The sequence below is a fragment of the Alosa alosa genome, chromosome 10 (assembly GCF_017589495.1).
Source record: "Alosa alosa isolate M-15738 ecotype Scorff River chromosome 10, AALO_Geno_1.1, whole genome shotgun sequence".
Taxonomy (NCBI): Eukaryota; Metazoa; Chordata; class Actinopteri; order Clupeiformes; family Clupeidae; genus Alosa; species Alosa alosa.
Genome location: NC_063198.1, coordinates 5,851,576 through 5,866,688, shown reverse-complemented (window position 1 = coordinate 5,866,688; position 15,113 = coordinate 5,851,576). Strand labels below are relative to the sequence as shown.

The window sequence follows — 15,113 nt, the reverse complement described above, 5'->3', positions numbered from 1 at the left end:
TCAAATAGTTGGCATAAATATTTTCCACGAACAAGATGCGACAGTAGGCTAGGCCTAATCTGAGCGCTGCATATGCGAAAAAAATATAATTCATAAAAAGCCCGGGCCCCACCCCCCTTATCGGCCTTAGGCTACGGCTGCATGTGTCTCCTAAATATTAAGCATTGTGTCCCCAAGTAGGAGAGGAGGATCTAGGATCTCTCCTATAGCATCTTATTTCACCTAGATATAATTTAGCTCCATTTAACAACAAAATGAGAATTCTTGCATTTTCATTATATATCTTCATTTCAAGTCCTGAGAAATATCCCTTCTCTTGTCTAGACTAATTTAATTTTAACTAATATCTCAAAATAATATTTGTTACTAAACCTTTGCCCTTTCATGTCCCCTAATGAAGTTAGGAAAGCGTGTCTGTGACAGTGGTGTTGGAATACTTGCTTTTGTTCATATGGTCTACTGACATGTGTGTCTGGACTCACTGAACTGTGTACAGTAATTGTTTTGTGGTTGGCTGAGATAATAATACATGTAAGAGACTCATGAGATGTCTCAGTATGTGTCTGTCTATGACACACTTATGAGATGCCTATGTGTTTGTGTCTACGAGTGTGTGTTTATCAAATAACAGAATCGTGTAAAGACTAACAAATTTATTTATTATACATTACAATACAACAGTTACAAACAACATTTTAAAACAAGAAATAAATAAAACATAAAATAAATATTAAATAATTATGTAAACAAGCAGCATTAAGACAAATGGAAAAGCATGTGAAAGCATGTTTCCCAGTGGTTCAGGACTAGCCATATGATGTCCAGTAAAGTGAAATTTCATATCTCTTTAACATTTTGTAAGTGGTTAACATACTGTTGTCCCTCTGTCCTTAAAAATGGTTCATCAGTCACGCATTAACCAAGAATGAGTGGTCCACTATCCATCCATCCATCCTTATCTATCTCACATGTTATTTCACTTCATGTTCTCCACCTACTGTATGTGACTAAATAAATCTGCACTTGAACAGACACAAAATGGCTTCACGGCTACAGCATGAAACAGCTGTACAGACAGGCAGAACAGTTCAGGTAAATATCATGTGCACACAGACATAAGTTGGACCCTTGTGAAAAGACAGAGAAATGACAGCGTTGAAGAGTGATTCTAATATCAACGAAGGTCTTCTCATACTGCTCAGGAATTATTGCTGCAAATCAATCCAGTCATGATGCCATCACTGGACTGTCCAGTCAACCTCTTAAGTACTCACGCATTGATTAAATGCATTTACTCAGTTTCACATGAGGACATCATTGGACATCTTTTTTTTTTCTTTGACATCATAAAACAAAGGTAATCTCAATAACATATAAACCAAGACCACACATATAAAGTCATTCATAAAAACAGACTTCTACTGCACTTTCCCCAGTTTCATTTCTGGTCCTTTTTTAAGACACTTCATGGTCTGGTCATGAAAATATTCACATTAACAATAACAATAGACACTAAACAATGTTACAAAAATATTCAGTATAAAAATGTTATTACAGTATATGTACACACAACAAATAAATGTCAAGGGTTAAAAGAAAATGTCTTTCATTTGTAACGTTCCTGAAATCTCCTGCGGTCCACCTGAAGGCACGGCCTGTCTGGGCTAACTGTGGCCGTGTCAGGGTGGGCCCTGTAGGATGGCGTTGGCAGCCTGTTTTCTGACCCGCGCTGGGGACCTCTGACAGAGAGATCAGACAGCGAACACGTCCAGAGTGCAACACTGGTCCCGGAGTCCCAGAATGCTGTAGGCAATCTTCTTCTGATGGCCTGCCAACTGCACTCCGATGTTCCTGACGTCCCTGAGATAGAGAGAGAGAGAGAGAGAGAGAGAGAGAGAGAGAGAGAGAGAGAGAGCAAGATGAGATTTTAGGACAAAATATTTACACAACGGAATTTCCCCAAGCCTTAACAAGAACAAACACAAAATACATACAAATACATACACATTCATTTGGCAGAGCTGCTCAAAGTGTCAACAATCCCAAGAAACAAAAAATGAACAATTGTAAATGTGGTGGGATATGTCTGTGCATGTCTGTCTGTGTGTGTCTTTGTAAATGTGGTGGGATATGTCTGTGCATGTCTGTCTGTGTGTGTCTTTGTAAATATGGTGGGATATGTCTGTGCATGTCTGTCTGTGTGTGTCTTTGTAAATGTGGTGGGATATGTCTGTCTGTCTCTGTGTGTTTTTGTGAATGTGGTGGGATATGTCTGCACATGTCTGTCTGTCTGTGTGATACTTACTCTGACTTTAAGTGCAACACCTGCTCCATGGTGGTGATGCCAGCGCGGGCGAACATCTCATTGTACTGAGACAGCTTCATGGATTCGAGCCATTCCTCCACCATTCTAAAGGGAGCACCACCAACACCACTTCTACTTGGCAGGCGAATAGACACCCTGAGAGATTAGATAAGACGTAGCCTATTAAGTTTAGTTGCTACATGATATAACCAGGGACAAACAATAGATAAAGCATGTGTGGTATACGGCTGATAACAATACAAATGATAACAATATGTCGGTCCTTCTAATCTTGTCAGATAAGGCTTAAGAACAACCACCTTGCAAATATTAAGCTATTAATAGCTCAATGCACTAAATTAGCTGCTATATCAACAGCTAACTGTTCCAGGTTAAAGTACAGATGGTATGAAATTAACCATTGAGGGTACAGGCAATACAGTCTGTGAGTGGCAGCCAAGCTTTATAATACAGACAATGTCTATATATAGCACCATAAATGTTTGTGTTCAATACCCTCATGAGCATTTTATATATTATAGGTTATACAATTGTAATTCTACATAAATGTGACTCTCACCGTGGATCAAAGTCGGCAATGGTTTTAAGGGACTCTGGGTTGGTCTGCAGTTTGTTCAGCACGTTGACAATGTCCACAAAGCGCGGACGCTTGGAGCGGTCGTGGAGCCAGCACTGCAGCATCAGCTGGTAAACGGCAGAGGGGCAGTCCATGGGCGCGGGCAGGCGGAACGCCTCGTTAATGGCCTTCATCACCTGAGACAAGCAAGAAGGCAGGAGTCAGAGTAGCTCCGACACATCCCGGGAGCAGCTTGCCTTTGCTGCCTCCATCATGGGGGTTAACTCATACATGGAGCAAAAACCCTTTCTGATGGAACTGATGGAAACATCTGGTCGGGAATTCAAAGGCAGTCAAGGCTTTCATCCAAAGTGGTCTTTTTTGCTATAAAAACTTAACAGGTGACTGCTGTTTTCACCACAATCTGTGGTTTCCTCATTAAACACGCAAGCATATTACGTCTCTAAAAACCTAGCATAAACAACACAAGAGCCATTAAACTCTCTATTTAATTAGAGCCTCGATGCTGGTGTGATATTTACCTCATGATTGCTCATGTCCCAGTACGGCCTCTCTCCATAGGCCATGACCTCCCACATCACAATGCCAAAGCTCCACACGTCGCTGGCAGAGGTGAACTGCCTGTACGCAATGGCTTCTGGGGCTGTCCAACGGATGGGGATTTTTCCTCCCTGAGAGAGAGATAAATAGACAGAGAGAGAGAGAGAGAGAGAAGAAGATCAGAGAGGTCAGAGCCAGCGAGAGCCTCAACAATAAAGGATGCTTCCCAGAGGCATACATCCAATAAATGTTCGGTTGCCAGTGAAAGACTAAAAAATAGTACAGTATCTTCATTAAAGTGAGCTTGGAGTCCCCACAGGACCTATAAACGTTCTATCTTAAAAGCCAAGCAATAAAAGAGTCTATCGTCCCATCATAAAGCCAAGGCCCACACAGGTTCACAGTTTTGTACTCTGTACAAACTTTGTACATGTTTGTTTTCATGTTCGTGCAACCCTGACATGAAATGTGTTCATGGAGTGAAACATGTCTATATTGTGGGTCACACTTCTTTCGGATGGTCCCTTATAGATTATTTACAGATGTTCAAATTATAAACAAACTATCTGGTGAAACGACATTTACAATTTATGGTTATAGTGTTACTAATTATCTTCATACAAACCATCTGTAAAAGTGAAAGACTAACCAAATATAGTGTTATAAATGGTGCTGCTATGCCATTTTCATGCTGTGACCCACAAGACCAACACAGATTCACCGTTTTATACCTCTATGTTTGAATGTTCTGTGACATGCAGACATGCACCATGTAACTCTAACATAATGTGTTTGCGTATGGAGTGGAAAAACGTTTATATTATAACATGTCTTCGGACGTGACACGTGAAATAACACTCTGGGCTGTGCCGTTTTCCCGCAGTGACACATACCGTGGTGGTGTAAGTCCCTTCAGGGTAATCCTCCAGCACGCGGGACAGTCCAAAGTCAGACACTTTGCACTCCAGGTTGCTGTTCACCAGCACATTGCGGGCAGCCAGGTCGCGGTGGACGTAGTTCATGTCCGAGAGGTACTTCATGCCTGCAGCGATGCCACTGAGCATGCCGACCAGCTGGTATGAAGACAGCTCGCCATCGTGGTCCTGAGAGGAGGGGAGAGAGATTTGAGCAGGTCGTTCATACAAGTGATAATGTTATATGAAATAAATAGCACATAAGTAAGAATACATACCCTCAGATAGATATCCAGAGCTCCGTTCTCCATGTATTCCGTTATGATCATGGAAGGTTTGACTGAAAAAAAAAAATACAATATGAATATATTGTGTTTAAGTATACAGCTATAGTATGCAAGCACAAAAAATGAAGTACAGCAAAGTACTAAGTATGCTTCCTATTCTACCACTATATTTCACACAAATATAATGTGGTGGTGGTGTCTTACACTTGGTGACGACTCCCTCCAGGTGGATGATGTTCTGGTGGTCGAACTGACCCATGATGCTAGCCTCGCTCAGGAAGTCCAGCCTCTGCTTCTCCGTGTAGCCAGGCTTCAGTGTCTTAATGGCCACGGCCACTTCGCCACGCCCCGGCTTCTTCAGAATGCCACGGAACACCTCGCCAAATTCACCTGTGCACAAAAAGCCAAGAAGCATTAAAACACCTGTACCTAGATGATACATTGGTCTGGGCAACAGTCAAATTACCACGCAAAACCCTAATTCCTGAACCAGGAATACTTTGCATTCTGCTTACCGACTCCGATGACTTTCTGTTTGGTGATGAAGCCAGGGTGAATCTCACTGGTGAATTTGAGCACAGCTGTGCTGGGGTCTTCGTACGTGTGAGGATCCACATAGGTCTTAAGAGGATGCTTCTCTATAGCATTAACAGAGCAGAAAATGTCATTGGGTTGCTGAATATGCTGCATAGCCCTAAATATTACACGTGAAAACTAATTCTAATGATCTAACTTAGAAAAAAAAATTGCACAGGTGAATGCATTACCTGCACAGGTGAAATAGTTGTCCTCCTGTCTCTGTCTTGCACGTAGATTTTGTCGTCTGTAGAAGGGGAGATCAGAAACGTGTCAAATGAGCTCTTGATTATGGAAAAAAAAGAAATGTTTTCAAGTCCAGCTAAAATGCAAGTGGGAAGCACAAAACACTTCATTACCTTTTATGCATCAGCAACACTGCCACAACGATGACCAGCATGATCGCACCACCCATCACAGCTCCCATAACGATCATTGAGCTGCTTTGGGCCTGAGACTCTGCTGTAAGACAAATACAAACACAATTCAGGAACGACATTTAAAAAGTGAAATGAGGACCATCATTAGCAACTATCAATGAAGCCATTCAATTATTTCAGCTCTCAGGGGACCTATTGAAATCAGACAGTGATTAAACGTCTGAGGAACGTTTTAAGGTTCTCCAGAGAGGACAAGATTCCTTAGCAGCAACATTTTCTAAGGATGAGAACAAGCCAAGAGACCAAAATGGACTTTCTTTCTACAGTAATACATTTAAAACCATGTTGTTCAGATGAACAGATACATGATATATCCACTTACCAATGGGAAGGGTCTCATACAGGTACTCCAGGCTAGTGCTGCTCGGGTGGCCGTCTTGTGTGAGCGTCTGAACACGGAACACGTACTTGGACCCAGGGGTGAGGTCATTCAGCTGAACTGAGTTCCTGTCCAGGACTAGCACTGTGTACGTGGTAAACTCCTGCTCACTGCTGTCCTCCTGCAAACACACGTCGACACATGAGGAAGTGCAAGGAACAAGAGGTCAAGGACTCCCTTAGAAATGGTTCCTCTCAAGGGTCTTATCCTACTGATAGATAAATTGTCACAACTAATGTTGAAAAGAATGAATTAAAGGAAGGAAAGACCAGATAAGACTATTCCATTAGAATCCTTAACGGTAGATATAAGGTTGTAAGGTTACGCAGATGTTCATTACGGAATAGGTCTGTATAATGTGGGATTTTGTAACTCGTTCTTACCTTCTTGCGGTACATGAGTTCATAGCGATGGGTTGATTGGGGATGCACTCTGCGGTCTAGAGTCCAGGACAAAGAAAGGCTTGTGGGGCTGTAATCGTCCAGGCGAATGGACGTCACCATCGGAGGTTCTGAGGAAGTTCAGTGAAGGAAGCAGGTGAGAAAAGAATCGAGCCACTAACACAAATCTCGACAACAAACTTACAACAGTCGTCTGTTTAACTGGATAACAACAGTACAGAGTGGTTTCAAACAAACCAAAACAAAGTCACAAAACCATAGCCCTTAACTGAGTATGTTCGCTCACTGATGCTGCAAAGTACTCAGTACTTAGTAAATGTAAGAAAATGTCAAATGAAAATGTAAGAAAATCGTCTTTGTGATAAAAAATAAAAAAACCTGGACTGATTGAAGAGTGTGATGAGGAGCGTGCCTGTGTGCAAGTCTCACCTGTGTCGTGCAGGACGGTGGTGATGCTGCTGGTTGCCCTCTCTAGGCTGTAGCGAGACACACCGCTGTGAGCCTCCACCGTGAAGGTGTAGTTAAGGTGCGGCTCCAGGTCGCTGACCATCACGATGGTGTCGCGCAAGCCGGAGGCCGGCGGCTCGAAGTGCACGCGCTCACCGCACGGCACGCACAGGCCACCCTCGCAGTGCTCGCACGACACGCTGTACGTGAGGTCACTGCGTCCGTCCGTGTCCTGTGGCTGGCGCCACGACAGCTGGAGGCGACTGGATGAGAGCGCAGTGGCGACCACGTCACGAGGAGGGCTGGGAGGAGCTGTTAGGGATGAGAAATTATTAAATATAATTATTACACATAATCAAACAATATACTTTGAACAAAATATTGTTGTTAATAAAGACTCAACACAAGTATTTTGTGCATGTTTGATTCACTATGTTACACATAGTATCGCAAAGTTGAATGTTTTTTAATGTTTTTTTTTTTTAAGTTATATTTACCGCCAGTTATAACCAAAGTACATCAAGAATGGAGAAAACTATTGAGTTGTAACAGACAGCAGGTTAGGTACTCACCGGAGCAAGGTGAGGACAGGAGATCTGTGGGGGTGCGGAAAAATCCTTCCAGGCACTGACACAAGAGGGCGCCAGGCTTGGAGGGCTGGGTGTTGGCCGGACAGGGCTCGCAGGGCGCGTTCGAGATGACGGTCTTGAAGAATCCGGCCGGGCATGCTGTAAGAAGGAATGCACAGGGCAGGGTGTGTGTTAGTGTGACTCAACAAGGAAGTCATTCGGAGGGGCTAGGACAACTGTGCCCTGAACAAACAACAAAGGTTTGGAATTGAGTCACTCTGTGCTGACAATTGGATGGTTTAGAGATAACACAGAATTCATTAATACTTATTTCACATATACAGTAATTATTTAGCTTCACTATTCCTGATTAACAAACTTAACAAAAGTACATCAAGTACAGTTGTTGAACTAAAATGAGACGCTCTCTAAATGGTCGCTAGGAGAGAACATGTAGTCAAGTCATCTATGGGCCCCAAATGAATAAATCTCCCCACCAAACATGGACATTTCCATACTGAGACAACATCTTCTTGGTCTTCACACAATGAGACTGGCCAACACTGATGGAACAGATATTTCTCTATGGGAGTCCATTGGTAAAATAACACATACATGTCCTGCATAAACATATCATTACACTGGCCTTCCTCTCTGTGTTACAAGAGACACAAAAGACAAACATTGCGCGGCAAGCCCAGGCCTGCAGGGGAATGGACAAAACAGGAAGTAGGACACCGCAAGTCTGTTTGACCTTCCTGCCTTCCCCCTTCCTTCCTATGCTGACAGACGAGAACAAAGTTGGAGCAGGAGCAGGGCGAGAGAGGAGCGGAGGAAGACAGGGTGAGAAAAGGCAACAATCCTTCGCCAACAACACCAGGACACGGGAGGGAGAGAGAGGTAGAGGTGAGGTCCGGCCAGGAAGTGGAAGGAATGTTGATGGGAAAAGGAGGAAAAAAATGGCCTTAGATCATGTCCAATCTGTGATTGCTCGACAATAAAGGTGGGTGGAACACCATTGAAAATGGCGTTGCTGGAAACTCCCCAGACCCCCAAGTCCTACACAAAAAAGAAAGCCCATCTGTATGGTGCTGGGAGACATTGAGACTCTCCCTAACGGCGGGAGTGGGCAAGAAGTGGGGGGAAGGGGGTTTCGGGTGGGGCGAGAGAGAGAGGGAGAGAGGGGGGGGTCTCACGACCTGGTGACAGAAGCTCTCCCCGGAGATGGAGATTTGTTTTTGTTTTCCCCATGGGGGTACTTGCAAGCTCACACAAATAAGACAAGAGATGAGCTTAGGCCCCTATCTCCACAGACAACGCGCTCAGAAACTGGGCAAACTGAAACTCCCTGGCTTCTCAAACACTCAAACACACCCTCAAAGTGCAATGTCGTTAGCACTTCTGTGTAGCTACTGCCAATTAAGTCTGCCATTTTTATGGCATGCTCTCCAGCTGTGCATTAAATGAAAACATTTTTAATTGGCAGCAAACCAGCAGTGGCAGCATAATGAAAAGGATGAACTCTATATTGCTAAAGTGAGTGAGTGAGTAAGTGCAAGATGCTGTCAGTGGTTTAAAGTTACATGCAGTGAGTGGGTGGTAAGTCCTACTGACATCATATGTGTTGGCGTTGAAGATGTAAAAATATTGTCATCACAATCAAATTACGTCAAACAAACCATGTCTGAACAACAATTACATGTCTATTACCGCATTACATAGAGGAGGATATGCTCAACAAGATCAACTCAAGCTATTTCTCAACACCACTGCCACTATGTCGTGTTTTTTTTTATTTTATTTTCTGGTGATGGTTCTTGCCCGCGCTTTATGGGCAGCTGTGGACACAGTGGCTATATTCAGCCAGGAACATTTGGAGTTGGTGGACACAGACATGGTGGGACATGGGGGAATGTGTGGGAGTGGGAAAATAGCCTGTCTTACTTAGTTAGCCCCACCATTTGGGATAGTCTGGAGAGCCCATGTCTATTTTAAGGGATACTTTTAATAGTGTAGTTCACAGCAAATCTGTGTATTTCCACCCCAGAACACTGAAGAACACAGAAACTCGCGTGTGGGCAGAGATTAGCTGAACTGATTGGCTTCCACTGTGGCAGATGGTCCGTTATGGTCACTGAACTGGCCAATACTCATGCACGCACGCACACATACACACACACACACACAATCTCTCTGTCCTTCTCTCTCTCTCTCTCTCTCTCTCTCTTTCTCCCTCACACTGACACATTGACACACATTACACTTCAGTTTAAAATAAATCCTAGTGGGCACTCTGTGTTTGTACTCCTTCGTTGCCAGGGCAAATTAAACATAATCAAAGCAGCAGCCATTTAAGTTGTTCCGCTAATTAGATGGCCAAAACAAACAACACCTTTGGACGCAATAACACCCAGCACCAGGGAGATCTACATAATATATCATGTTGCCCTGAAAAGAGGACTGAAAAGACCCCGGACCCCTCCCCACTATTCTCTTGCTGCCAAACCACTCACAATGATGCCAGCTCAAGTCAGGCAGGTGGCTTTACATCCAAAGGATCAGAGGTCAGTGGGGAAGAAGGGTCTCTGGTTAAACCAGAGGAACAACAGAGGTCAGAGGAGACCAGAAAGTCAGCACAGTCGTGGAAAATGGCAGTGAAGCCGCATTGAGCACTATTATTACCCAGAGACGAACACACCAGCTATGTGTATTGTTCCCCTGTGAGTTTTCATTTCTGCTAATAAAGGCCATGCCTTGGCACTTGGCATCAACGGAGATGGAACACATATCCCCCTATTTAATTTCAAACTTCCTGGCACCCTCCTGTTTCCGCTTCAGGTGTGAAATTCAGCTGATTCCAACAGTTGAGTGAGGTGGACATTCCGGGACCTGCCCCACTATCTCACGAACATGTCCAAGAATATTAACCATGGAGTGATTTTTTCCAAACATTTCTGTCAGGTAAATGATTTTACAGTTCAAAGCTGGAGACTTGTACATTGACTGGTGAATACAACAATTAAGTCCTGTTCTGTTGAGTTAAAGAAATGTAACTTTAACTCTTATCTTCGGGATGAGGTCGCATATCTTGTGTGTTTATGCTAGGGGCATAAACGAAAGCATAGTCCTCTAACCAAAACACTGCCTCCAGTTCAAAGGGACATTACAACGGCAGTTAATGTATAGCAGAACGCTGCACAGGCATACGGACATCCAAGATAACATGCGGCCGAGCCAAGACATACAGAGCACAGAAACATAACTCTTGTGCCCAGGAAAGTCGGTTTCCTCACAGGATGCGTGAGTCAGTGGTTGGGAAACCAGGTGTCTCCTGTCCACTGTCTCCCTGTAATCTGGTGGTTTCTGAACCATGGCAACAGGCAAACACTCAGCAGAGATAATGTTAAGGTAACACGCACTGACTCATGACAGCTGTCTTACTCATGGAAGACCGTGTGTGATGTCTTTGTGTGTGTGTGTGTCTGTGTGTGTGATATGTCTGTGTGTGTGTGTGAGAAACATATTCCAGCAGAAAGCCTCAAACTACACCCGAAGATTACAGACCTGACCTCCCTTTCTCACGTTTGCTCTCCCTGTCATTCCACTCATATTATCTTGGCGTAAGGAGACATTGCGAGCCAACCATATCACCACATGCTACGCATAGCATTCTACAAATGTATCAGTGTGGGTTTGCTGGAATGGGAGCGCCTACATTTTTGGTGGCGACCTCTTCAAGACTTCTAACCATCTGCTATTTCACAGGGTCTCTCCTTCTCTCTCCCTTTATTTCTCTCTCTCTTTTTTTTTTTTCTCTCATACTCACTCTATCTCCGAGGGTGTCTTTTCTTCTCACACTTTTTCTTTCTTCCTTTCTTAATATTTCTCTCATACTCACTCTATCACAAAGGGCCTATATCCTTCTCTCTCTTTCTCTCTCTTTCTTTCTTTCTTGTACTCACTCTATTCTAGAGGGTCTTTTTCCTTCTCACACTTTCTTTCTTCCTCCCTTCCTTCCTTCTTTTCCTTCCTTCCTTCCTTCCTTCCTTCCTTTCTTTCTTTCTTTCTTTCTTTCCTTCATTCTTTCTCATACTCACTCTATCTCAGAGGGCCTCTATCCTTCTCCCTATCTTTATCTCTCTCTTTCTCTCTCTTTCTTTCTCTTTTTTCTCTCCTGTGCTCACTCTATCTCAGAGGCTCTCTTTCCTTCTCACACTTTTTTCTTTCTCTCTTTCCTTCTCTCTCGTTCTTACTCTAGTTTCACAGTCGTCAGTACAGAAAGGAAACAAGAGAAGAAGAAAGCTCTGATCAAAGGCACTACAAAACTGCCCGTTGCGGGTCCCTCCCCCACCCTTTGGCGTTTTAAGCCCTCACCTGAACCTGATATCCCTGACAAAAGACAGAGCGGAAACTCTGAGCAGACAGGTGACAGGGTGTGAAAATAACTGGCATTCCATCAGTCTTAAGTCATTCTTTCTCACAGTTCCACATCCAGGGGTTCTCGCTATGGCATCCCACTTAGGGGGATTACCACACACACACACACACACACACAGAGACGAGGGAAAAACAATAGTGCTTTTCACCACAGGGTGATTTAAGAAAACCTAAAGAGAAGAGTCCTTGAAGAAGGGTTTTCTAAAGTCAGATTTGTTGACACACAACAAGTCCAAGCACTTGATTTAAAAAAATGCAGAGCCCTCAACACAAGAACCAGTCCACTTGAATAACACTTTTCATTTCAGTTTAAGCTTTAGCTCTGTTAAATACTTCATTGAGTGAAGGAGTCCAGATAAGTAGAACATAATCAGTAATTAGAAAAAAGTGGTTGGGAAAAAATTAAGGGAAAAAATTCAGGAAAACAAAATGAGATGTGAGATTTGGGTTAGGTACAGTTGTCATAGAAATAAATAAAGGAAAGTGGTCTTACCATTACAAGAGTCACCGACAGGTTGGTACCCAGCCCGACACTGGCACTGTCCCACGGGTACCACCCAGTCGCCCTCAGAGGTGCAGTACATCCGAGGCGAGGGCGCCTGGGCAGCCAGCACAGCGTTCTCCACACAGGTGCCCTCCACCACTGCCAGCGCCGTGGTGCCCGCCACCTTCTCAGGGAATGCCGCCAGGCCTTTGGTGGTGGCTGGACAGATGGTGTAGAAGACCCGTACAGAGACGAGGGCAATGCAGGCTCCTGAGTCCTGGAAGGCCAGGTAGAACCCGCGGTGCGAGAGTGGACCCACCGTCTTCGTCTCCACGTTGACCCGCAGTGCCGCTTTCCCCCCGCCCCGGTCGGCGGTCACCTCGTCGGGCGCCACCGTGGCCACCTTGCGGAAGTTGGCCTTACGGAAACTCGTGCCCACGTCCACGTCTGACTCGGCCAGGTACAGGCCGAACGTCTCGCGGCACGACGGCAGGTTGCCGTCGAACGTGCCGCAGTCGCGCACGATGAACTGGAGCTCCACGGAGATGCGCGACACGTCTGGCCGCCGCTGGATGAACGTGGTGCGCAGCCAGTTGTCCTGGTCGCCCTCGTTGGCCACGTTGCACACACTATACGTGTAGAGCAGGGAGCCATTGATCACAGTCTGCACAATCTCCCACTGCCGAGGAAACACAGACACAACAGGGACTATCAGTACTGATAGAGAGACACAGAAGGGAACCCAGTATTACTGACAAGGAGTCAGGGAGAATGGGGTGTAAGGGTGTTATTACTGAGATAGCTAAAGTGGATATGAGGTGTCCAAGCCACATAAGGAGGACCCAGCCACACAGGGGGTGAGTGAAAGAAGTTACTCAAATCTACTCATATCATTGTCATTCTTGGTCAGGGACTGAGGTTTATGTGCGAACTAGTGCCATGTGTCATATCCTTTTTCCAAAAAGGAAATGGATAATAAAATATATGACTCACCCTTCACACACTGTTTGCCCCCTTGCTCTTACTAAAATGTTTTGAGTGTTGTTATCCATAGAACTTTTATTGTCAACTTTTTTTTTTTTTTTTTTTTTAAGCCGAGCTGTGTTTATGTAGTTTACATTGTCATCATAATGGTATTTTCCCAAAGTAAAATGGAGGTAAAGGTTTGAAGAAAGGATCAGGATGACCAATTGGAAACAAAAATGAAAGCAAGAATAGTGAAACCAAACAGATGTCTGGAGTTGAACACTCACCCCTTCCTCACTAGGTGAAGGCAGCCAGCCCAAATCTCCTCCTGAGGCCTTCATGTCCAACAGCACATCTAAAGCAGAAACAAAACAAAAGCATTTATATATATATATATCAAGGGGACACAACTTTACAGCTATCTTACAGCAAAATACGGCCAGGATGTGAGATAAGAGGTTTAAGTTTCAACATGATTCAAAGAGATACCAGGTTTTCTCAGTGTAAAAAAATGGATGTCCTAGTATAAATGATTTATCCCCACGTAAACATAAAACTCTCTCCACAATGGACACTTTTCAAACACTAAAATGTAACTAAACCAAACTGGTTAATTTTAACATCTGGTTAAATATCTGAAACTTTCAGAAGGTCTAACGATTCCAACTTGGCCTAATAGTTCCAAAGACACGACGTTTAATAAGAACAGTTAGGCTACATGCCTAGGCTGAAATCTGCAACAGGTGCTCAGGTGATAGCCTACTCAGGAATAGTTTACAGAAATAATTGTAGTAGCCTAATTTACATTGGTGGAATTGCAGGTAGGCTATAAGGGACAATGACAATAAATAGTTTAGCAATTAGGCCTAGGCCTATATATATATCACCTCGAATTTGCATAACATTTCTCAAAACTGGTCAGGAGACCACATACCACAGATAAAGCCAACCATTTAGTTATTTAATAATATAGCACAAATCCTCAAACTAAACAAATATTCCATATAAGCTACCTACATCATCATAGACTACTTTAATAATTAGGCTATAACGCATTACATCAACTGAATCAACAAGGGAAAAGAGCTAAACAGGACTAACGCGGAACCACTCTGGACATGTCCTAGGCATTAGTCCATAAGTCCATGTGGGACGTTAACAGAAAAGCAGTATTTTCCTATTAAAAATAATTCAAACAAAAATCGTAGGCTACTTACTTTCTTTTCCATGAACGACAATAAATAATTGGTTAATAAATACAAATATATACAAAGTGAAAAACTGTACACGGCCGGAATCCATTTTGGTAACGTTTAATTCCTCTGCGGAGACGGACTATCCGACGTTCAACTCTACCGAAAAGCTTCCTAACTTTTCCGCCCAGTCTAGTCCACGAGCCCTACAGCTCATGAACCGTGGCGTCATCGACCCCGCCTCATGGAATGTGTGTTTACTCCTTATATGGGACGTGGGGGCGGAGATTTGCACCTGCGGTTTTTGAGATAGCCTAACATTAGCCCATTCACAGCACTGATTCATATGAGTGTGAGAGACCCTTGTACATTTAGTTTCAGAGGAAAGTTTTTTAATGGAAAAAAGCAATAATAAACATTAGGCCTATTTTGTTAACTTTTAAGTTAACTTTGTCACTTTCCTTTTATGCACAATATTTATTTTCAGATCAATATTGTAAAGGCATATAGGCCTAGGCAACACAACCTAGCCTACCTACTATAAAAAAAGAGAAATAGACTGTGTTGTAATTGTTCA

At 43.6% G+C, this 15,113-nt stretch overlaps 1 protein-coding gene across 1 annotated transcript; it reads right to left on the bottom strand.

Moving 5' to 3' along the window:
- Nucleotides 1-885: 885 nt before the first annotated feature.
- Nucleotides 886-14,722, bottom strand: epha2a (eph receptor A2 a). Its single transcript, XM_048254849.1, has 17 exons — nt 14,561-14,722; nt 13,631-13,698; nt 12,387-13,056; nt 7,460-7,615; nt 6,870-7,199; nt 6,423-6,550; nt 5,983-6,160; nt 5,580-5,682; nt 5,412-5,467; nt 5,160-5,282; nt 4,849-5,034; nt 4,636-4,697; nt 4,337-4,546; nt 3,425-3,574; nt 2,886-3,079; nt 2,306-2,461; nt 886-1,860 (listed from the first exon to the last, which is right to left on the bottom strand). The coding sequence occupies exons 1-17, from the start codon at nt 14,643-14,645 to the stop codon at nt 1,752-1,754; spliced, it is 2,964 nt and encodes a 987-aa protein (XP_048110806.1). The 5' UTR covers nt 14,646-14,722; the 3' UTR covers nt 886-1,751.
- Nucleotides 14,723-15,113: the final 391 nt, after the last annotated feature.

What these genes read in the sequence shown, in the direction of transcription:
- epha2a (XM_048254849.1), bottom strand. Translation starts at nt 14,645, where the DNA reads ATGGATTCCGGCCGTGTACAGTTTTTCACTTTGTATATATTTGTATTT. An exon ending in CCTGTCCTCACCTTGCTCCG is followed by an intron (nt 7,200 to 7,459) that starts GTGAGTACCTAA and finishes CATCCCTAACAG; the next exon opens with CTCCTCCCAGCCCTCCTCGT. An exon ending in GTATGAGACCCTTCCCATTG is followed by an intron (nt 5,683 to 5,982) that starts GTAAGTGGATAT and finishes TTTGTCTTACAG; the next exon opens with CAGAGTCTCAGGCCCAAAGC.